The sequence below is a fragment of the Rhincodon typus genome, chromosome 40 (genome assembly GCF_021869965.1).
Source record: "Rhincodon typus isolate 14 chromosome 40, sRhiTyp1.1, whole genome shotgun sequence".
NCBI classification, from domain to species: Eukaryota; Metazoa; Chordata; class Chondrichthyes; order Orectolobiformes; family Rhincodontidae; genus Rhincodon; species Rhincodon typus.
The window spans coordinates 3,570,110-3,593,883 of record NC_063371.1 but is presented as its reverse complement, the minus strand read 5'-3'; the positions used below and the strand labels follow the sequence as shown (position 1 = coordinate 3,593,883).

The 23,774-nt window shown below is 48.5% G+C and overlaps 1 protein-coding gene across 4 annotated transcripts in view; it reads right to left on the bottom strand.

Annotated features, from left to right (window-relative positions):
- Positions 1–23,774, bottom strand: part of LOC109922059 (2-oxoglutarate dehydrogenase complex component E1) — an 80,330-nt gene that overhangs the window by 20,054 nt on the left and 36,502 nt on the right. For 2 of the 4 annotated variants that reach the window (XM_048618745.1, XM_048618744.1), the window contains exons 5-15: positions 22,977–23,021; positions 18,797–18,912; positions 15,452–15,606; positions 13,047–13,193; positions 9,740–9,830; positions 8,993–9,172; positions 7,542–7,670; positions 6,147–6,326; positions 4,059–4,211; positions 1,999–2,101; positions 1,393–1,521 (exon numbers count right to left, since the gene is read on the bottom strand). In XM_048618745.1, the coding sequence (XP_048474702.1) occupies positions 1,393–1,521; positions 1,999–2,101; positions 4,059–4,211; positions 6,147–6,326; positions 7,542–7,670; positions 8,993–9,172; positions 9,740–9,830; positions 13,047–13,193; positions 15,452–15,606; positions 18,797–18,912; positions 22,977–23,021 (1,428 nt within the window). The remainder of the gene's footprint in view (positions 1–1,392; positions 1,522–1,998; positions 2,102–4,058; positions 4,212–6,146; positions 6,327–7,541; positions 7,671–8,992; positions 9,173–9,739; positions 9,831–13,046; positions 13,194–15,451; positions 15,607–18,796; positions 18,913–22,976; positions 23,022–23,774) is intronic. The other 2 variants (XM_048618747.1, XM_048618746.1) reach the window with 1 other exon arrangement.

Below are 23,774 nucleotides of genomic sequence, written 5' to 3'. Positions count from 1 at the left end.
CTGAAGAAGGGTCTAGGCCCGAAACGTCAGCCTTCCTGCTCCTCTGATGCTGCTTGGCCTGCTGTGTTCATCCAGCTCTGCACCTTGGATTCTCCAGCATCTGCAGTTCCTGCTATCTCCACTAGATGGAGCTTGGTCTGTTTAAAAATACAACGCAGCCAGCGCATTTTTAAATATTATGTTGCGTTTTTTAAAATATATTTCATAACGTATTTTATTTTGAAGTTATTTCAGCTAGGGATGCACAATAGTACAGTATGAGTGGGAATGTTATTTCTTTCTGGGCGAGAATTGTCTGCAAGAATCCAACTCTGACTTTAACATGGACTCCTATGGAAGTCCACGACTCACTCTCAGTCACCATATCTCGGGAACACAGCCTCAACTTTAAGTGGGGACTCTGTGTTCAAGCTTATGGGAGATGTCCAATTGGGGATGAGGAGCAACAGGAAGAATGTGGTCACCCAAGAAGAAGATTAAGCCAAAGGAGAAGATGCAGTGTTGAAGTTGAGAAGCATAAGGGAATAAATGGGGGGCTGGGGCGGGGGGGGGGGGGGGGGGGGGAGGGAATGGGGTACAAAAGAAATGGGAAGCAGTCTGCAAGAAGTGACACAGAGAAATGGTCTGAAGGGGTTTAAATGTAAAACGCTACTAAACCAACAGGCAAGGGGTGTCCAAAACTAGAGGGCATAGGTTTAAGGTGAGGGGGAAAGATTTAAAAGGGAGCGGAGGGGCAACTTTCTGACACAGTCTGTGGAACGAACTGCCAGAGGAAGTGGAGGAGACGGGTACAGTTATGACATTTAAAAGGCATTTGGACAGGTACGTGGTCAGGAAGGGTTTAGAAGGATATGGGCCAAGCGCAGGCCAATGGGACTAGTTCAGTTTGGAAATGGTGGGCATGGACAAGTTGGGCCGAAGGGTCTGCTTCTGTGCTGCGTGACTCTATGACTGATGGGTTAAGGGCAAATCAGACTGGACAGTGGAGGGATAGGATCTGAAATGAAACAAAGTCAAGTGGGCAAGAATTTGCCTGGCCAGCCATGGCCACACCTACTCGCCCAGATATCAAGGACCGGAGTTAGAAAAGTCCGCTTAGTGGCCCGAGGAGCACTGCCTGCAGAAATCGGGCCACGCTTCCCGAGGCTCGCTGTTCCTTCAGGTTTAGCTGGGAGGTTGGCACCATCAGTGGCTGCAGGAGGTCAGGGCACAAGGCGGGGGCTGTCTCATGGAGCGGGGTAAGCAGTGACAGGCTCAACAGTCACCCCGTTTTCTAAACCCCCAAAACCACCTCACCCCACACACCGATGACGCTCAAAAATACCGGTGTGGGCCACGCAGCCGTGTTTGCTGGTGGTGACTGGAAGCCTCACCAACCGAGCTCCGATCTACCTCCGTGAATGGTGAAGTCCTCGACTGGTACGGAGCTGGCCACGTTCCCGATATGTGCCAGCGTCTCCTCGCTCAGACCCGTAGAGGGGCACTTCATGCTTTTCGGCTGCCCGTCGAGGGTGAAGAAACCTGCAGGCGGGAACAGGGAGTGGGGGGAGGGGGGTGGAAGCAGAAGTGAAGCAATAGGGCGCACGCGCGGAAGACCCTCCCCCAATATTGTGGGGGGGGGCCCAAAATAAGGCCGTTCACCCAGCACCCTGAACGAACCGTCCTACACCCCCCCGTCCTCTCCCGCCGAGCTCCCCTGGTGTCAGCTTGCTCACTGCCCGTCTTCCAGGGGGCAGTCTGTGCCAACAGCCCCCAACACTGCTAATTACGGAATTTGCCCTCACTGCCACCTCCTCACCCCATCCTGGGCACCCACCATCACCAACTACGGCTGGGAAGCTAAATGCCAGCATTGCTTTCACATTTCCGCAGGCGGGCAGGCACCCGGCTCGAGTTGTACTGTAACGCTCACCAGCCCTGGCACAAACCTAACCCTCACCCACTGCTGGCCCCCCTGCCATGGGTCAACGCCTCGCCTCGGCCCACAAGAGCACTCACCAGGCCATGGCGAGTCGAGCCAGTGCTTAATATGCATGATTTTCTCATCCTTGGATCGGGCGTAGGCCTCCTCGCAGATCTTGTCGTACTTGGACATTTCAGCCTGGAGAGACGGGAACGCACACACACACCTTCAGAAACAGGAAGCATCAGCTCAAAACGCCCAATCTGCCGCAAACCCCACCCCCCCTCCCCCTGCTGGACTCGGCAACCGCGTCTCAAACACGCGCCATGAACCCGGCTCCCTGATGCGCAGTGCGTGTTGCCCTAAACGCAAACAAATGACGCAGCAAAGATTTACTCAACGGTTCAAAGCACATGGATGTCAGCCAATGAGTAGTTCCTCACCACAGTGACTTTACAAATATCAGAACGTCGGTGAAACCTTGAACCCTGCACTTATCAGGGCACACATGCAAGAATGCACAAATTCTAAACAAGTACTGCAGTGGGGTGGCGGGGAAGGGAGATGCTTGGTTATCAAGACCATTTGTATTGGCTGAAGGGTTACCACAGAGGAAAAACAACAAACTAGAGAGACTGGCTCCAGGACCAACCATTCGCAACAACAGTTCCAGGAAGGAGAATCCTCAGGGATGAGAATAGATCAGAAGTTGGGACTGATCTCCTCAGAAAGGACGGCAAGAGGAGATTTGATAGAATGTTCCAAAACCGTGAGCAGGCTCACAGGGGGAAGCTGTTTCCACCTCGTAGAGGAAACAAGAACGAAGGCGCATATTTTTGAACACCTTCTCCTTAAGCTCCTCTCTCTTTCTTCAGATCAAAGGGTTACCCCTGAGGCCCCCAGTTTTGCCCTTCTCTTTGTAGAGTCTGTGGAACATTCCTTGTTCCAGTCTGACTGGGGTCACTGCCCACACTCTCTTTTTTCGGTACATCGATGATATCATCGATGCTGCCTCTCTCTCTCGCCTGGAATTAGGAAAAGTTCCTCAATTTCGCTTCTGATTTTCTCGTTACTCTCTGCTTCACCTGGTCCATCTCTAACTCCTCCCTTGCTTTCACAGAATCAGGGAATGTCTACAGTGTGCAGGCAGGCCATTTGGCCCATCAAGCCTACACCGGCTCTCTGAAGAGCATCCCACCCAGACCCACTCCCACTCTTTGTAACCTTGTATTTCCCAGGGCTAACCCACCCAGCCTGAACATCCCTGGACACTACGGGCAACTTAGCATAGCCAATCCACCCTAACCTGCACAGGCATGGGGGAGATCTCCACACAGACAGTTGCCCGAGAGTTGATTGGAACCTTGGTCCCTTGGTCCCTGGCATTGTGAGGCAGCAGCGCTAACCACTTAGCTGCTGTTCCCTTGACAACTGTTCCTATTTCTGGGGATAGGCTGGCCACCGATATATACTACAAACCCTGGCAACTCCCACTGTTACCTGAACTGTACATCCTCAAACCCTGCTTCCTGTAAAGACTCCACTCCATGCTCCCAGTTTCTCTGTCTCTGTCACAATTCTTCTGCAAGGGTCCCTCAAAATGTCTACCTCTTTCCTCAATCCACCAGAGATGACCTCAGGCAACCTGGTCGGTCAGGATTTGGCAGAAGCTGCAAGCAGCTCTAGACCCCACCACATTTTAGCAAAGGCGCGAGGGTGTGGAGGAAGATTAACCGGAACAGTCCCAGGGATTTTAGTGACTGGGTTAGATTGTAGAAGCTGGGACTGTCCTCCTTGAAGGAAAGGAGATTTGGAGAGGGGTCGTGATACAAGATTACGAGAAGTTTAGATAAGGTAGACAAAGAGAAGCCAATCTCTTCAACAAGGGATGTGGTGGGGTGAGCACAGATTGAAGGATTTGGGCAGGGACTTCAGGGCAGTGGATGTGAGAGGAGGAACATTTTAGCTGCAGCGAGCAGGAACTCGCTGTTCATTGGGACAGTGGAAGCAGAGACAATGAAGGATTACAGAAGAAAATCGGATGGATGGAAATAAATGTACGGGGGATGGGAGCTGGATGAGGAGTCCAGGGTGTCATGTGACTGTGCTCCTGTAGGAATCAACATTCGAGAGGAAACTGAAAAGTTCTCCAAACCTCAAACTCTTGTTGAGTCACCACTCCCTCAACGATGAGCTTCTCTGCGTACTTCTTCAGCACGGCCTTCTGTTTCTTGATCTGCTTGTACATCAGGGGCTGCGTGAACATTGGCTCGTCCATCTCGTTGTGGCCATTGCGTCGATAACAGACCTGGAAAGAGAGAGCGGGCTCAGACCGACCCCGTTAAGGACAGTCGAAAACAACACTCCTTCAGTTGCTGGTTTGTTAGACCTCTGCTTGTGGGACACTGATGTTCTCCCTCCTTGTGCCCTTCTGGGCAAATACTTGGCGGATGGAATAGAATGTGGGCAGATGAGAGTTCATTTACTTTGGCAGGAAGACAACTAAAGCGGAGTACTATTTAAACGGAGAAAGACTGCAGAAAGCTGAAGCTGAATTTGGGAGTCCTCGTCTATGAATCATAAAAAGCCAGCGTCCAAGATCAGAGGGGAATAGGGAATCAGATGGAATGTTAGCCTTTATTTCAAAGGGAATGGAGTATAAAAACAGGGAGGTTTTGCCAAAACTGTACAATGCACTAGTGAGACCACAGCTCAAATACTGTGAATGGGGCCCCATATCTAAGGAAAGATAGACTGGCCATCGGAGGCAGCTCAGAGTAGGTTCACTCGGCTGATCCCGGGTACGGAGGGACTGTCTTACGAGGAGAGGTTGAGTAGGTCGGGCCCTGTATTCATTTAGAGGAATGAGAGGCGACCTTAGTGAAACATACAGGATTTTTTGAGGGACTTGACAGGAGGAGATGTGGAGAGGTTATTTCACTTAAAATACTTTTCACTTAAAATGTGGTTTTATGACCACGACATTTCAAACAGAAGTAGGCCATTCAGCCCATTGAGTCTGCTCTGCCCTTCAATGGTTGATCTGATCATCCTTAAATCCGACTTTGCTTCTTTTTGCCCATAACGCTCAAATCCCCTTCCTCATTAAAAAATCTGTCCCTCTCTGCTTTAATGACGCAAACTTGACAGCCCTCTGCAGTAAAGAATTCCACAGATTCACTCTCCTCGAAGAGAAGAAATTCCTCCTCAGCCCTGTCTTCAATGGGTGACCCCTTATTCTGAGATTACACCCTCTGGTCCTAGACTCTCCCACAAGGGGGAACCACCTCTCTAGAAGTGAGGGTGTGGTGGTGGTGGCGGCAGCGGTGGTGGGGGGGGGAAGCAGGGAGCAGGCTGGAGAGTGGAGTTAGAAGCTCAAGGTCAGCCGTGACTGTATCAAATGGTGCAGCAGACATGAGGGGCCGAATGGACCACTCCTGCATCTATTTCTTACGTGCCCACTCTGCCTCTTCTGGAGTACTGTGTCCGGTTCTGGCTGCACAGTTATAAGATGGATATTATTAAGCTGGAGAGGGTTCAGAAAAGATTTACTAGGATGTTGCCAGGAATGGAGGGTTTGAGTTATAAAGAGAGGCTGTGGCTTCTTTTTTCGCTGAAGGGTAGGAGGTTGAGAGACAACCTTATAGAGGGTTATAAAATTGTGAGGGACATAGGTAAAGTGAATACCAGATGTCTTTTTCCTAGGGTGGGGTGATTTCAAGACGAGGCGGCATACTTTTAAGACGAGAGGAGAAAGATTTAAAAGACATGAGAGGCAATTTTTTTTTTGAAAGAACAGTGGTTCATGCACGGAATGAACTTCCAGAGGAAGTGGTGGATGCGGTACACCGTTTGAAAAGCATTTAGATAAGTACATGAATAGGAAAGGTTTGGAGGGATATGGGCCAGGCGCAGGCAGGTGGGACTAGTTTAGTTTGGGATTACGGTTAGATCGAAGGGTCTGTTTCCGTGCTGAATGACTCTATGACAGAGTGGGTTGAAGACGAATTTCCTGACGTTGCTAAAGAAACGGAGAGCAGAGGGTGTATTCTATGGGATCCCTGTCAGTGGGGTTTGTTGGATGGGATCCACCAAAGAGCCTCTACCCCACCCCACATCGGTGGAGGGCGGGGGGGGATGCATTCGGTGTGTGATTACGCCCAGAGACCCCCCGTGCATTTCAGAAAGCAGAAAAACACAGGCAACCACACGAGCTGCCCTTGAACCCGGTGGAGCCACCTACCAAATCCACCACCACATCCTTGTGGAAAGTGCTCCTCCACTCTGCAGCCACGTTACACACATACATCACCGCCTCGGGATCATCGCCATTCACATGGAAGATGGGGGCATTGACAACGCGGGCCACGTCCGTCGGGTATGGAGAGGAGCGGGCCACCCGGGGATCGGTCGTGAACCCGATCTGGTGAGAGAATGAGGGGCAGAATTGACTGCCTGGCAATGCCTACGTTACCAAGGTCACAATCTCAGCCCGCTATATGCCAACCGAGGCTTACAATGGGGACTGTTATCTGAAGCGAAGACTATCGCAGGGCTCCGAGGCACATAAATGGAGCTAGGCACGAATACGACAGGCCAAATGGCCACCCCCTTTCTCTGCCTCTAATCTATCAATGGAAAGAAAGCAGTGTTACTGGAGCTGTTCATCTTGCGCTCCTCAGGACACCAGGCAAGAGTGCCAAATTTCAAACTGATCAATCACAACAATTTATACTCCTGGAGGAAAGGGTGCTGATTGGCCGAGGCATTGTCACGGAGATAACACCCAGGCTCGCCTCGGTCCTGGATAATTCAGAAAGAGGTGTCACTCTTGAACTTATCCCTTTTGCTTGCAGGGAATGGGGCCCTGCCACGTTAACATATATTGCTTCAAGAATAAAGGAGCCACATTACAGGCTCAACTGATTGCCAATGCAGCTATGAGCGCATTCAAGACTGTTCGGCAAGCGCTGCCAACCGATCCAATCTCATCTAGCAGTGGATGCATTGGTTTGATTTTGCAAGCGAGCACTGGTGGTACACATTCTAATGAGAAAGGATCAGAGCTGTTGTTTCAATGTCTCTCTGGGAACAAAGGGCCCTCACAGCTAACTTTGCCCCCTATACCCTGCCCGTCTGCTGCCACAGAAACCACAGCGATAGGGCACAGGTCTGAGCTAGTGGTGTACCTCCCCCGCAACTTGAACCCAGGTTCACCGCTTCTGGGCGCCGAAGAGATCATCTCAGAGGACAGCAGCTGGTTCCGAGAACAAGCTCGAGTTAAACAGAATTTGTCCCTGTCTTCATGGAGACTCTTCCTCTATCCAGGAGGAAGCCCTGGGGGCGGGCGGGAGGAGTTGCGCGACAGAGTAAAGACTTGCCGAGGCAGGAGGTTATGCAGAGTCCAAAGATTTAATCTTTCAGACACCGTCTCCTTTACTGGGACACTTCAGCAACACAGTCCAACTGAGACACTTTCAAGCACTTGCCCGGTTGAATTGTGACAGGACCCCGTTTTCACGTGAGAAACCAGGTCTCGTTTCTGACGTGGGGGGGGGGCGGTGTCAGACAACCAACTTGTCGTCACCATGCTGGGGAGTGAAAGTATATAACTCACAGTTCCTCAAGGTCACTGTACCTGGTTATTGACCACCACGTGGATTGTCCCGTGGGTGGTGTATGAAGGCAGGTCACTGAGATGGAAGGTTTCGTAGACTATTCCCTGTCCCGCAAACGCAGCATCGCCGTGCAAAAGAATGGACATGACCTGCAAAAAGCCAAAAAAAAAATAAATACTGGTCAAGATTTAGCCCATGAACATCCCACGTGCCAGATTTTCATCACAAACAGAATGACCTCCCCGAAATCTTGGAACTTAATCTTCACCGCAAAAAGTTAAGCAAATGGGAGCGACTGTACGACAATGCTCCCATCATTTCACTGGACTGTGCACAGAAATGGCACAGGATGTCAAAAGATGCTACAAAAGTGGGAGGAGTTTCTCCTGCAGTAGAAATTGCTGGGACAGTTTGAAATTTGGCATTCTTCTGTGTGCCTTGATGCCTCAGCCAATGATAGTTGGAACTGCAAAACTATAAACCCCGTCCTGTGGGGTTTGAAGCCCAGTAACATTAGAAGGATTCAAGTTCATAGAGTTATAGGGTCTGTTTCTGTGTTGGACAACTCTTCGGTCCAACACGTCCATGTTGACCAGACACTCCAATCTGACCTAGTCCCACTTGCCAGCATTTGGCCCATTTCCCTCTAAACCCTTCCTATCCATGTACCCATCCAGATGCCTCTTAAAATGTTGGAATTGTACCAGCCTCCACCACTTCCTCTGGCAGCTTGTTCCATTAACGCACTGCCCTGTGTGAAAAAGTCGCCCCCGTCAGGTCCCTTTTTAAATCTTTACCGTCTCACCTTAAACCTATGCCCCTCTACTTCTGGGCTCCCCTACTCTGGGGGAAAAGACCTTGTCTATTCACCCTATCTATGTCCCCTCATGATTTTATAAACCTCTATAAAGGTCACCCCCTCAGCCTCTGACAATCGACTGACTGTCGTAAAAGCCCAGCTGGTTCACGGACGTCCTTCGCAAGGAACTCTGCCGCCCTTACTCAGTCAGGGCCTACTACACGTGACTCCAGACCCACAGCAAAGTGACGGAAACACCCCTAGTAGGCCCAGCAGTAAGTGGGGGGTGGGAATCGAACCGGTTTCCTCAGAACGTCAGCCTACGCTCGGGATGACAAGAACAGGGATGTTAAAATTGTGACACCGCTCCCCGCCCCGCCACCACAATCTGAAACGCCACGTAAATGATAGTCATCTTTAAGACAGTGTAGAGAGGAAAGGTTAGAGAGATTCGGGTGGCAGGAGGGGGGAGAAAGACCAACGTGTCAGAGTACGTCACGCAACACATCCCAAACTCTTGCAGGGGAGTGCTATAGGAAAGGTTCCTCGAAAGAGCATTTGCATCGTACTGGTGGGATATCTTCGTCCCCTCCTGCTTTACCAGGCTGCTCTCAAAGAACGGTTTGTTCGGGGGAAACCCACGATGTGTAGAAAAACAAGCCGATAACTCACCTTCTTGCCTTCAGTGTCACTAAGGTAAAACTGTTCGGCTTTGGTCTTGCCTTGTACGACAGGGTCGACGGCCTCCAAGTGAGAGGGGTTCGCCACCAGAGAGAGAGTGATGTTCCGGTTTGTTACACGATTAATACGCCGGTGGTACATCCCTAGATGGTATTTCACATCACCGGTGCCCTGCCGATACAGAATTTCGCAGAGTCGGGTGATGTGCAGGCAACGTAAAGCTTTGATGCATACCGTTAAACACAGACAATAATTGATTTGACTTTTATCGCATGTACCTAGGTACAGTGAAACGTTTTGTTTTGTGTGCGCAGTATGGGCATATCAGACCATGCAAGTGCATTAGGGAGATAGATCAGAGCAAGGAATACCACATCACAGTTGCAGAGAAACAGCCAGATCAACATTTAAATTTAAAGCTTGAGAGGTCCATTGAGAAGTCTAACAACAGCAGGGACGAAGCTGTTCTTGAGCCTGTTGGTACATGTGTTAAAGCTTTTGTATCTTCTGCCTGACGGAAGATGTTGGAAGAGATTATAACTGGGTGGGGGAGGGGTCTTTGATGATATTGGCTGCCTTCCTGTGGCAGCGAGAATTGTAGATGGAGTCAATGGACGGAAGGTTGGCTTGCGTGATGTACTGGGCTGTGTTCATAACATAAATGTAAAAAAACTGCTCAGAAATGTCATCCACTCCCCTTCCAACCTCCTGACTCTGTGCAAGGTTGGACACACTCACCTCATCCGCAGCTTCCAACTTTGAGTCGAACTGACAAAATATCTGCTCCAGTTCCTTCCTGATGACATTAGCCAGCACGTTCAGACGGCCCCTGTGCAGAAGGGAAAGACACGCTAAAATAAAAATCGGATGCTTACGGCATGTAGAGAAGGGAAGCAATCAGCAGACAAGGGCTTGCCATCAGTAAATGCCCGAAGTCAGTGCTTCTCAGACAGCCTGAGGCTTGCGAAATAGCGTCCACCAAGCAGGTCAGAACGCTCGGCATTAGGCCGAGAGGCCCCAGCGTCATGGTTTATCCCCTTGACCTCCAGGGCCACTTCCTGCTATTTCAGACACTGTGTTCTTTCACTGCCTCTCGCTGCACTGTTGCTAAGAGCATCCTTCGACCACACACCACTCCTCAGGGCCACTGCTCGAACAGACAGGAGTTTATCAAGCTCTCCTTAATCATGTAGGTTTCCTTAAAATACCACAACAGTGCTCAGCGACCACTGAGAAACAAGAAATGCCAACTTCATTTTAAACTGTCGAGTAACCTGCATCACGATCTAACATCCCAGAGGTAGATGGTGCGGTATAAGGGGTTACCCAGTTAAATAATTACACTTTACCTGTTCTCGAGTTCTAAAGGGGAGAGATTGTAGGAAGGCTAGCCACTCAATTTAAATACAAACATCACACTTAAATCAAACACAGCTTCAGCAGGCTATTCTCTCTCTCTCTCGCCCCGAACTGATTGTCGCCATAATCCCAACTGGTCCCAGTTGCTTTCTGATGGCACTTTAACATCTGATTCTGTTCCACTTTCTAAATCTAGGTCTGGCCACTTCCACCGCTGAGAAAAATGCAGAATTATCACGGTGGAAAGCTTGCCACGGAGAAGTAACACACCATAATAAGTGAGGTGAGGAGAAAGGTCTTTCCTCGGAGAGTTGTTGGGATTTGGAATGCGCTGCCTGGGAGACTGGTGAAGGTGGATTCCACTGGAGGTTCACAAGAGCTGGATATATATTTGAAAAGGGATGCATTCAGAGGGCTACGGAGATAGGGCCGGAGAGCGGGACTAGCTGGGGAGTTCTTTCAGGAGCTGGTACAGCCTTCTTTTGTACTGTCAAGTTCTATGATATCCCCAATTCACAGGGAGCTGGGCGATCTGAATTACTTACAAAGCCACATTAGTTATACATTTCTTTGCTGTTGAACAGTCTGAATAACGTACTTGCACTTGGCACTCTCAGCTGGTGCTACTTTCTCTTACTTTTAGAGACAGAGATTGGGAGACAGGCACCGAGCAGTCTATGAGAAGATAAACACCTGGTGAAGCCTTGCGGTGTTTTTTTTTGAAGCTGCAACAGTAGAAGCAGCCTGAACGGGTGTGGTCAAGCTCCCTCTCACGGATTTTGAGTTTTCAGTTTTAGCTTTCAGCAGTTGATGTTGGGGTCTTCAAGAAATGGAAGCTTTTCTTCCCCTCTCTTGAATACAATCAAAAGCTGGGCGCTTTCTTCCTAGGCTGCTGGATTGTATGCGAAACAAAAATCTGTTTTTGAATTTGCCACAGGGTGCATTTATGGGATGTTACTATACTGGAACAGTTAATAGCTACTGTTCTACTGTTTCGTTAAATTTTCCAATAAAGTTAAGTTATTCCAAGTTCCTCTTTCTTTTGTTGTATTTTAACCAGAATGTTGGAATAAACTGTTTTGCATCTGGAACACAGCACCTCACATTTACCTTGAAAATAAAAGTAAAGTAAAGTTAGGGCCTAGGCTACTTTCTTAATATGTTCTGAGGGTCTGGTCTGGCCTATAACAAGCTGTTGAGCCAGTTTGCATCTTTCACAGAGTATTACTGTGCAAAATCAATAAGAGAACATAGATCTTGTTGGTTTTATTTTTTAAAAAAAATGCAGTTAGGGCACACCCATATTCAAATATTAAGTGCGCAGATGAACAGGAAGCTGAGTGTATATTTGCCAATTCCCCAAGAAGTAGTATTATGTCTGTGATTAAGATGACAATGACTGAACAGTGCAACTATCATTAACAGATACCAGGGAGACATGCCACAAACTCACAGGAGGACATGGAAATTTGCAAATTGGACAAATATTTAGTCAATGACTTGCGAAAGAGATAAATGCAAGGTTGCCCATTTTGCTGGGAAGGTCACGATTATTTAGAGGCTTTAGTCTAGGTAGGGTACAGAAAAAACAACAAGAGAAACAAACACATCAATCACTAAGACGTTGCACCTCATATTAATAGAAGAGCAAGCGCAGCATGAGGCTTCATTTTTGGATGGACAGACTGAGAACTCAGGAGGTTATGTTAATAAGCATCAAATCTTGCTCAGACTGCATTTAGATACCGTGTGCAGATCTGGTTGCCCCATTACACTAAAAGGATAAAGAAATAGTGGAGAGGATGCAGAGATGTAGAAGGATAATATCAGCAACGTGACAGTATGGATATTGGGAGAGGATTGACGGACTGGAAAATGAAGACTGAGGGGTGATCTAATAGAGGTGTTTAAAATTCTGAAAGGTTTGCAATGGAGTGGATACAAGAAAGAATATTACCTCTTATTGAGGAAAAGCAGAACCAGAAGCTATCAACTTCAGAAATCCCATTGGGAATTGGGCGGCACGGTGGCTCAGTGGTTAGCACTGCTGCCTCACAGCGCCAGGAACCCGGGTTCGATTCCACCCTGGGGGGACTGTCCATGTGGAGTTTACACACGTGGATTTCCGCCAGGTGCTCTGGTTTCCTCCCATAGTCCAAAGGTATGCAGGCTAGGTGCATTGGCCATGCTAAATTGCCCCATAGTGTCCAGGTGGGTTATAGGGTGGTGGGTTGGGGTGCTCGGAGGGTCGGTGTGGACTCGTTGGGCCAAAGGGTCTGTTTCCACACTGTAGAGATTCTATGAGAATTCCTGAAGGAACCCCAGTCCCTGGAGCAGAACGTGGAACTGACTCCCATTGGCTGAAGTGAATCGTATTGATGTATTTGAGAGGAAGAGAGACAAGTACATGAGGGAGAGGAGGGGGATAGGGGTTAGAGTGGTGGGTTCAAAGAAGGGGGTGAAGGAGGCTTGGGCAGAGGACTGGCTGGACCGAATGCCTGGTTTCTGTGCTGTTTGCCCTCTGCACCTTATGTAGGGACGGTCACAATTCCCAAAGTGAAGAAACCATACACAACTGGTTCTTTGCCCATCTACAGCTCGGCGATGGCTTGTGTGCCCAATGAGCTGGAGGTAGCAGAGGGGAAAAGGAAACAGGAAGTTCTTGCCAGCCAGCCTGTAGCATTACCTGTGAGGCATGCCCATGATAACATTGTCCACGCCATTCTCACTCGACTTGTCGATGATGGTCTTCAGTGCTGGGATCAGCACCTCACAGCCTTCCAGACCAAAGCGCTTCTCAGATGACCACTTCCTCTGCAGAAACTCCTCAAACCTGGCAGCAAAACGCAAGAGAAAATGAGGCACAAGTCTTACAAACTCTTGAATCCTAAACCGGGAGCAAAGCGTTAATCAATTCCAGCGCAATCTGGCTTCGTGAAACCACATAAAAGCCAAGCAGGAGCGACTCGACCAATTGTAACACTCACACACTTGTAGCCCTGACATATCCACATGGACAAAAACCTGTGGATCATCTCCACTCACTCCTCCTGGTACCACTGTAATGTGCACCAATTAAGAGCGAGATTTTGCATTTGGGTAGATATGGGGAGACGATAGCCGAGAGGTATTAATCCTGGACGGTTAACCCCGAGACCCAGATAGATGTTCTGGGGACCTGGGTTCAAAATTCCACCATCTGCTGTGGTGGGATTGACTTGAAAACAAATCTGAAGAGTCTAATGATGACCATGAATCCATTGTCGATGGTCAGGAAACTGCCGTCCTTACATGGGCTGGCCTACACGTGACTCCAAACCCACAGCAATGTGCTTGCGTCTGAACAGCCCTCTGGGCAATTAGCAATGGGCAATAAATGCTGGCCTGGCAAGCGACATCCACGTCCCATGAACAAATTTTTTTTATAAAAAAAAAAATCAAACCAAGGCAAATGATTTTGGGAGAACACAGAGGAAGTGGGGCATCCTGTGGGTGAATGCTAACAGATCCCTGAAGGTGGCAGGACAGCTCAATGAGATGGTTAAGGCAGCTTTCCTCCGTTTGTTGAGGTGTAGAACATGAGGGCAGGGAAGTTTTTTTTGTGGAAGGTAGTGGGAATGGGAGCGTGGGAGGGAACTGTGTGCAGCTCCAGTCACCTCATGACAGAGAGAATGCAGTTGCCCACAACGGGTAGACTGGATGGGCGGGAGGGGTTCTCCTTGGAACAGAAGTCAAGGGGGATTCAATTGAGATGTACAGCATTGTGAGAGAGTGTGTGCGCGCGTGAGTTGGGAAAGGGGGTGCCTGGATAGAATGGATGAGAACAGGTTATTCCTGTCAGCAGAGAGCTCAGCGCTATCGGCAGAAGGATCAGAAGGGAGACCGGGATCCAATGAGATGATGGCACAGATCAGCAACCTGCAAATCATTTCACAAGTGCTGGAACCTGAAGGGCTAATGCTGGAAGCTGGTCTATTCAGCTGCTGCTAACAGACCAAGTTGCTGTTTTCTGCACCACTAATGTTCAGTGCTTCTACTTTATAATAATTATGAACTGATGGTTAAGGAAATTGATATGGTTATAATGCTTTACTCCAGATACTGCAACAATCATTGTGAATAGTCCCTAAACTCAAAGACTGGGTTACAGTGGTGACTCAAAATCCCTTCTCTCTAGAACAGGGATTTCACCAATCCAGCGCAGAAGCTTTGTTTCTACACCCTGGCCCCTCCTCTGATCAGAATGGAAATCTGAGCTGATCCAATGTAGATCAGTAATAAAGGGCTCTCGATCTGCATTCTGGTGAACGTTGACCAGACTCACTTCCGGAGTCAGGAATATTGATATGCGCAGAGAAGAAGGGTGTGTGAGTGGATTCGCCATTGGACAGCGCTTGCTGAACAATGTGGAGTGTGTTTGGAGTTCATTGTTTGTGGAAAGCTCCTGATTATCAGGTATGCATTGTGGCACATGCATGCTTGATGGGCACATATAGTTCATAATACATTCACTTGAATTTCTCTAGATGCTGTGCTACTCCAAGGTATCTACGCACTCGCAAGTAGAGAAACTGGAACTGAGTACGTTGGCCCATGCGTTCGCACTGGCAGACATTAGAGGGAATGTTGATTGCCAGCAGAGCACATGTCCACGCACTGTGTCTTTTCTTTTGGACTTCGTTGTGCAGCAGAGATTGTTGCTTCCTTTGAAATTTGGCATTCTGTGTGTGTCCTGACGTGCAAGATGGGGGTGAAAAAAGGAGGAACAGCAATGTCCCTTCCCCCTCAACAACGCTCAACGTGGCTTTGTTTTTTTTTAAAAAAACTCTTTGCATCGCACACAATGAGGAATAGCAGCCTCACAAGACAGGCAAAGGAAAGGCGGGCCATCCACGTTTTATAAATCCCTGGGTCAACAGTTGCAACACGCAATACTAGAAAATTTGGTCACAAATTGCATTGTCTTGTGGAAATCAGCTGCAGCGCTTCACACATTACAATGCTACAGAAAAATTCCGGGTAATCCGGAGGCACCATATCAATGCACGTACACCATCTTTACAGAGTGCGCCATTTGTTGCTGTTACCGACCTGGTGGAGCGGACAAGCCTGGCCAAAAGGGTGCGTTTCTCTTCATTCGTGAACTGCATGGCGCTCGGGGTCTCAAACTTCTGCCTGATCCATTGACACTGCTCCAGGTCGTTGATGAACATGAACTCAACTCCAATGTGCTGGCAGTAAGACATCTGGGGAAGGAACAAGAATGGAAAGTCAAGGTGGGTTTTTAAAAAAAGAGTAAGCCGATCCACCATGGCGTTAGCGTCCCGGCAGCGAGAGACTCCGGGGAGTGCGAAAAGAATGCACAAGACCCTCATTTTGACACAATAAAGATATTTATCCCTTCACTGGGAGTCTGGTCCCAGTGTGGGTGACATGATGGACTGCTGCAAGCATACATTGGAAGGGAAGGTTGCAATACAAGCCACAAAGAGGGATAAAATAAAGATGAAATAGCAGTTCTTTCCTCCCCATTCGCGCACTGAAAGCTGCTCAATGTCCTAGTATCAAGCCTCCTGCTCACCAGGAATATTACGTCCAGACATACTTGCCACAGTCAAAAGAACTAGCCCAATACTGCCAGGGTAATATTATGAAGCAATGATCAGCACCTTTATTGGCTGTGACACGTAACTACTACAATTTAAAATGTATTCTTCGATGGGATGTGGGCGTCGCTGGCTGGGACCAGCATTTATTGCCCCATTCCCCCTACTTGCCCCCCTTGAGAAGGTGGGGGTGAGCCGCTGCAGTCTGTGTGATGTAGAGACCCCCACACAGTGCCCTCAGGGAGGGAGTTCCAGGATTCTGACCCAGCAACACTGAAGGAACGGCCGATATATTTCCAAGTCGGGGACGGTGAGGGGCTCGGAGGGTTGAACTTGCAGGGGGTGGTGTTCCCATGTACCTGCTGCCCCTTGTCCTTCTGGATGAAAGTGGGTCATGGGTTTGCAAGGTGCTGTCTCAGGGGCCTTGGTGAGATGCTACAGTGCATCTTGTAGATGGTACACACTGCTGTTACTGAGCGTCGGTGGTGGAGGAAGCAAACGTTGAAGGCGGTGGTTAGGTTGCTGACAAAATGGCTGATGTGAAGCTTAAGTGTTTTCAGAGCTTCTCCCCATCCTAGCAAGTGTGGAGTATTCCGTCGCACTCCTAACTTATGCCTTGTCCATGGTGGATATGCTTTTGGGGGTTGGGTGGGGGGGAGAGTGGGGAAGAGGTAACAGAAGAGTCACAAGGGGAGTTACTCGCTGCAGGATTCCCAGCCTCTGACCTGCTCTTGCAACCACTGTGTTTACATGGGCTGGTTCAGTTCAGTTTCTGGTCAGTGCTAACCCCCAGGATGTTGATAATGAATTTCAAGGAGAATTGGTTAGACTCTTTTATTGGAGACTGTCATTGCCTGGCATTTGTGTGGCACAAAGGTCACTTGCCACTTGTCAGCCCAAACCTGGATTTGTACAGATCTTGTTGCATTTGAACATGAATTGTTCAGTATCTGAGGAGTTGCAAATGGAGCTGAACATAGTGCAATCATTGGCGAACATCCCCACTTCTGACCTTACGATGGAGGGATGGTCATTGATGAAGCAGCCACTACTCTGAGGAACTCCTGGAGCTGAGATGACTGCCCTCCAACAACCACAAACCATCTTCCCACACTAACTACTGGAGAGTTTCCCCCACAATCCCCTTTTTTTTCAGTTAGGCTAGGGCTCCTTGATGCCACACTCGATCGAATGCAGCCTTGATATCAAGGGCTGTCACTCTCACCTCACCTCTGGAATTCAGCTCTTTTGTCCATGTTTGAACCAAGGCTGTAATGAGGTCAGGAGCTGAGTGGCCCTGGCAGAACCCAAAACGGGCAGGGGGGGGGTCATTGAGCAGGTTATTGCTGAGTAGGCGCTGATCAAGAGTAGACTGATGGGTTTGGGACTGATTGGCTGGGTTGGATTTGTCCTGCTTTTAACGTACAAGACATACCTGGGCAATTTTCCATATTGCCAGGTAGATACTAGTGTTGTAACTGTACTGGAACAGCTTGGCTAGGGGTGCGGCAAGTTCTGGAGCACAAGTCTTCAGTTCTATTGCCAAATGTTGTCAGGCCCCATAGCCTTTGCAGTATCTGGTGCCTCCAACCGTTTCTTGAGATCACGTGGAGTGAATCAAATTGACTGGAGACTGGTATCTGTATTGCTGGGGACCACTGGAGGAGGCCAAGATGAATCATCCACTCGGCACCTCTGGCTGAAAAGGCTGAAGTGTTCGCAGCAATCATCTTTTGCACTGATGTGCTGGGCTCTTCCATCATTGAGGATGGGGATATTTGTGGAGCCTCCTCCTCCTCCAGTGAGTTGTTTAATTGTCCCCCACCATTCACGTCTGGATGTGGCAGGACTGCAGAGCTTAGATCTGATCCGTTAGTTGTGGGATTGCTTAGCTCTATCACTTGCTGTTTGGTGTGCAAGTAGTCCTGTTTGGTGGCTTCACCAACTTGGCACCTCATCTTCAGCTATGGTCCTATGCTCCTGGCATGCCCTCCTGCGCTCTCCGTTGATTCAGGGTTGATCCCCTGGTTTGATGGCAATGGTGGAGTGGGGGATACAGCGGGCCATGAGGTCGTCATTGAATACGAGCCTGCTGACATTGATGGCCTTCAGTGTCTCAATTCTTCAGCTGCCAGTGCCCCTGTTATGATGAGCAGTGCCTCAGTTTGGGATGCCCAAGCAGCCTGAACACTGCATCTGCTGAGTGGAGAAACCTTGCAAATATGCAAACAGAGGATGAAAGATGCAGGGAAGTGGTGGCATGGCGATGTCCCTGGACACATCTTTGAGAAGGAAGCAAGCCATCCTTCTCCAGTCTGGCCTATACGTGACTCCAGACCCACAGCTACGTGATGGACTCTTAACACCCCTCTTGCCCGTCTCCCAAAATGACCAACTGAGGCATTCGGATCAATTATAAGGGCAATCACGCAAATAAAGATTTCAAACCCAGAAAATGTACAATACAAATATTGGAGTGGCTTTTCCCATCAACGAAGTTTGCAGCGTCTCAGAAAGAACAAGAACCAAAAAAAAAATTCACGAATCAACAGCGAAATATCGCGGATGCTGGAGATCCGAAACAAACACCGAGAATTGCCAGAGCAAGCGTGACAGCGTCTGTGCAGACAGAAGGAGAGTTAATGTCTCGGGTCTGCTATGACTCTTCATCAGAGTTCCGAAGAAGATTCAAATAGGACTCAAAACGCTCAGTCTGTTTTTCTCTCTCTCTGTCCACGAATTCTCAAGCATTCCCAGTGTTTGAATCGAAAACGGTCTTCCCTTTTGAAAAGGGGGCACCTTTCGCCGGTCTCGCCTGCCTAAGACCTACCTCCATCCTCCGAATGATCTCCCGGAGAGGAAGGGCAGTTTCGTTGCCACCGATGAAGGTGGTGGTTGGCAAGTGGAAGACTTTGTCCAGGTCTGACTCGTCCAGGCCGTAAAATGCTGCACAATTGTGTCCACGAGATCGGACAACGAGGGGGCAAAGCGCCAATGGGGTAGCGTAATGCACAGACAGCACGAGTGGGTGAAATGGGAAGAGACAGATGAAGGGGTTGGGGGGATGGAGGCAACACCAGATTGGTGCAGCGAGATATCGATAGGTCGGGAAAAGAAGCAAGTGGGAACACGACAGAAACAAAACAATCCCATAAGCGTGAATTTTAAAGAGAGTATTGTGTAGGCAGCCACACACCGAGGGACACAGAAAGGGGACCAGAGACGATATCGAACAAAGAGAATGGATGTCCAATTTGCCAATTTTGATTTGAGCAGAAAAGAGCAAGAACCATAAGGAGATGGGGGAATGAAAAAGGATATAGTGTACACAATTGGAGACAAAGAGGAGCGTGAGGAGGGACAAAAAAGAACAGGAGAAGTTAATTTTTAGCACTCAACATCAGTTTTACTGCAACACCCGCGCTCTAGTAGAAACGGGCACAACCAGCTTGTGCAGAGCGGACGGACGAACACACCAAACATGCACAAGGGAAATACACGGCAAGCTCTGTTTTCAGTGCCCTTGCTCAATGGTGAATGGTTTGGAGCCAAGCAGACACGTGCAACCCAGCGATTAGTGCAGTAACTCGGCCAAATCCAGACTGCATTTCGTGATGTATTTACAACGATTCGACCCCTCACCTCCCTGAACCCCGATTTCAATTAAACAAATCGTCCTCACAGGAGCAACACCTACGATCCAAACATTATGTAAAAGTTTCTATTTGGGGAGGGTATGGGATTTAAACAAAAAAAAGAAGAGAACCCTGTAAACACAGGGCGGACGGCGGACATCATTCAAAAACTAGATCTTTTCTGTTATTCCACCTACAACTAACAGAACAGTTTGTTCTGCAACTTCTGGGCCAATGCAGCGCTTGCTGTACAGAAATAAACATGGCTCCAATTCTAAACAAGCTATTGCAATGCATTAGGCCACCCACACCAGGCAGGTGCTTGGTCAGGCAGCCGCTCAATTCAAATCCTCGAGAAACCTGGCAAATTTTCCACTCCGCTGGTTTTAAAGTGAAAATCAATTAAAGGTCACCCACCGCATCTGCACCCGGACGTGGGTCTCAAATACTACTGAAGCCGCAGCTCAGAGCTGAACCGGGGCTCGACAGACGTGACCAGTCCCACACTAACCAGCTGGTTGGTCATTGAAAATTGTGCACATATCAACGTGATACGACAACGGGCAGGGGGGAGAAAAAGCAACTGGCTCGACTGGACGCACTCAACGACAGCTAAGGTTTTGGAACCTGAAGCCAGCTACACGGCTTTGCAGCCCGATGGGCAACACAACACGGGAAGTCTAAATGGATACGACATAATTGGCAAACTCAACAGAGAACGAAGAAACAAAACATGAGAGAGAGAGAGAGAGAGAGAGAGAGCGAGAGAGCGAGAGAGCGAGAGAGAGAACACAAAATCTTGGACATCTCTGGACCATCTTAATGACTGAGATTAAGAAACTACTTAATGAGAAATTCACTGGGACGATCAATTATTAAACAAAAAGATTAACAGAGGTGTCATCAGGGCTAGTTTTGGTACAGCTAACTTCCGGAGCTCTGTGCAATAGTTAGGGTGCTTGACAACTAATCTGGCCTGCTCCTTCAATGCCACCACCTTGGATTCCAAGTGTCTAAACAGAGGGCGTGGAGGGCAGTCTTTAGCTGGCCTGGGCGAGTCTGTAGACTGCATGCAAAGCTTTGCTTTTCGTGTCACAGGAGGGGAAAGGAACATAAAACTGGTCATTCTTCACGTGAGCTTTTGCTTTCTGAAGACTTCTGGGAGTTTGGAAAAGATGCTGACGGACTATTTTGACAATTGTGAAACAGACGTTTTGACGTTCCCTGGTGCAGTTGCGATGACATACGTTGCTGTTTTCACGATCACACCGAGATTCAGTGGAAATGCTGACTTTTTGGTTTGAAAATCCCTATTTGGGACACACATGCATTTGTAGCCTTATGCCCAGAAAAGGCAACCAACCAGATGGCTGATCAGTTCCCTAATCTCTTCCCCCATTTGCATTCCATGTCTTGCTGACTACGTGGATATGGGGATGAGATGCTTTTCAGCTCGACATACACAATATGACACAGATGAACAGCACAGCATGGATAGACAGATACAGCAACAGATCTAGACAAGAGATCCAGAGGGGACGGAGTCACACAACAAGAGAAAAACTTAACCCTTTTGGGAGCTGGAGGAGGATTTGAGGTGCTGAAGGCATTCTTGGAAGCACAAAAAGAGAGAGCCATTAAAATTACACTTCTGGAAAGAGGGTTTGCAACCGGCTGTCAGAGTTTGTACAACTACAATTCGAGAGAGGTTGGATCACTGCAGCATCAAAGCGCAAAGGCTCTCTAAAAACAGTCAAATGTTTTGGCTTGCCCTCTCTCACTGAGCTAAATCTGTATTTGTTACAGTGCCTTCTGATTGCAGTCCCAAGCTCACATCTGTTATGCATTTTGACACACCAAACAATGTCAGTCACAAAAAAAAAATTTGAATCTCCAAAATACAGAGCACAACCAGTTTATAGATCGGAGACGTCGCGACACTCTTGACAGGACTGCGGCCATTTTTCTCATTTGAGAAAATATTCACTCTTGGGATTTGACCGAGGGCCAGTAACCCTTTAACTGGATGTGAGCTGTAGTGGGATTTCTGGGCCCAATTCAGAGGGCAGCCAGGAGCTAGCAACATTGCTGGTGGGGGGCCTGCAGTTACATGGAGGTCAGACTAGCTGAGAAGGGCTGATACAGTAGATTTTAGAGACCCTGAGGTGCAGGTTTATAGTTCCTTGAAAGTGGAGTCGGAGGGTGGAGAAGGCGATGTTTGGCATGCTTGCCTTTATTGGTCAGTACATTCAGCATGGGAGTTGGGAGGTCATGCTGCGGCTTTTACAGGACATTGCTTCGGCCACTTTTGGAATACTGCATTCAATTCTGGTCTCCCTGCTATAGGAAGGATGTTGTGAAACTTGGAAAAGGTTTGGAAAAGATTTACAAGGACGTTGCCGGGGTTGGAGGGTTTGAACTACCGGGAGAGGCTAGAACTATTTGCCCTGGAACGTTGGAGGCTGAGGGGTGACCTTATAGAAGTTTATAAGGGCATGAGGGGTGTGGATAGGGTAAATAGCCAAAGCCTTTTTCTCAGGGTAGGGGAGTCCAAAACTAGAGGGTTTAAGGTGAGGAGAAAGATTTAAAAGGGACCTGAGGGGCAACTTTTTCACGCAGAGGGTGGTGCGTCTATAAAACAAGCTGCCAGAGGAAGTGGAGGAGGCTGGAACAATGACAACATTTAAAAGGCCCCTGGATGGGTACATAAACAGGAAGGGTTTAGAGGGATATGGGCCAAATGCTGGCAAATGTGACTAGATTAATTTAGGATATGTGATCAGCATGGCCAAGTTGGACTGAAGGGTCTGTTTCCATGCTGTACAACTCTATGACTATTTCCTTCCCTAAAGGATATTCATGACCCCCTGGATGGGTTTCAATGACAATCGATTGAGATTAGCAATTGCTTCCAAATTGGGTTAGGGTGGATTGACCATTGTTAAATTGTCCTGTAGTGTCCAGGGACGTGCAGACTAGGTGGGTTAGCCATGGGAAATGCAGGGTTACAGAGACAGAGTGGGATACTCAGTGCAGACTCGATGGGCCAAAAGACCTCGACCTGCACTGTAGGGATTCTACAAAAAAATCAAAGAAAAACGATCAATTTCCAGTGCATATAAAGTTCTCCCTCCCAGCTGTCTGTATTTTAGGGAATCAATCCTGGGTTAGCTCACACGGCAGAAGATGATCTTGAAATCAGATTCAAGAATTGTCCAAACATCTACGTTATTTTTAAACCAAGCCCTCGCTGCTTCCCCACCGCCCCCCCACCCCTGACTAGTCTCACTTGATCCAAACAAAAACACATTTTAGAAAGCTGAAAACAACGAAAATATAACTGGCTGAACAGCAAAACCACCAACTCTTGCCTACCTCCTACTGTTAACCTTTTCAGACGCTCCTTGCAGACTGCGATGTCTATGGGTAAGAATGCAAGAAACAGACAAAACAGAACAGCGAGCAAAACAGTTAGTTGTTTTTTTAAAAAAAAAAAATGTGTCACAAGCAAAAGATCAAAGATGATTGGGGGGGGAATCATTGTCACAGGGGCCTTTGTGATTCAAGGCAAATTAAAATTGATTATGGTTTCATGACAACAGATGCAATGTGAACACACCAATGGATCAAAGCCTCATACTGAAAGGGTTGCTTTTTAATCAGCAAAGTCAAAATGTTAAAGTTCCCACGCGGGTGGCTCTATATGAACCTATCTGGGACCCTGGCGGATTCAGATCCCTAGCTGCTGGCAGAATTTTGGGGAAAGGCACATTAGTGATGAGAGCGCATGTGTGGAATGAGTGGCAGGGGGGCATGGGCGGGGCAACAGCGATGAATGAGTGGCCAAGAACACATCTGATTTTTGCCAATGCTGTGCTGGACACAGTGAAACCTTGTAAGACGCGTGGGACTGTGCCAGGCGACGCCAGGGCGCTCTCCCATCAAATCTCGCTTGTACGGGGCAAAATGATCTCGAAAGACACAGCCCTTGACTCTCTACCAGCTTCTTTGGGTGGGCAAATGGAATGCTTGACCTTTTGTTAGGACTAAAAAAGGGAAGTCTGAACTGCACTATCATTCCCTCCTTCACGTACAGGCACACGCAGCTCCCCTCACCCTGCTCCCTCTCCCTCTCCCTCTCCCAAACACGCAGCTCCCCTCACCCTGCTCCCT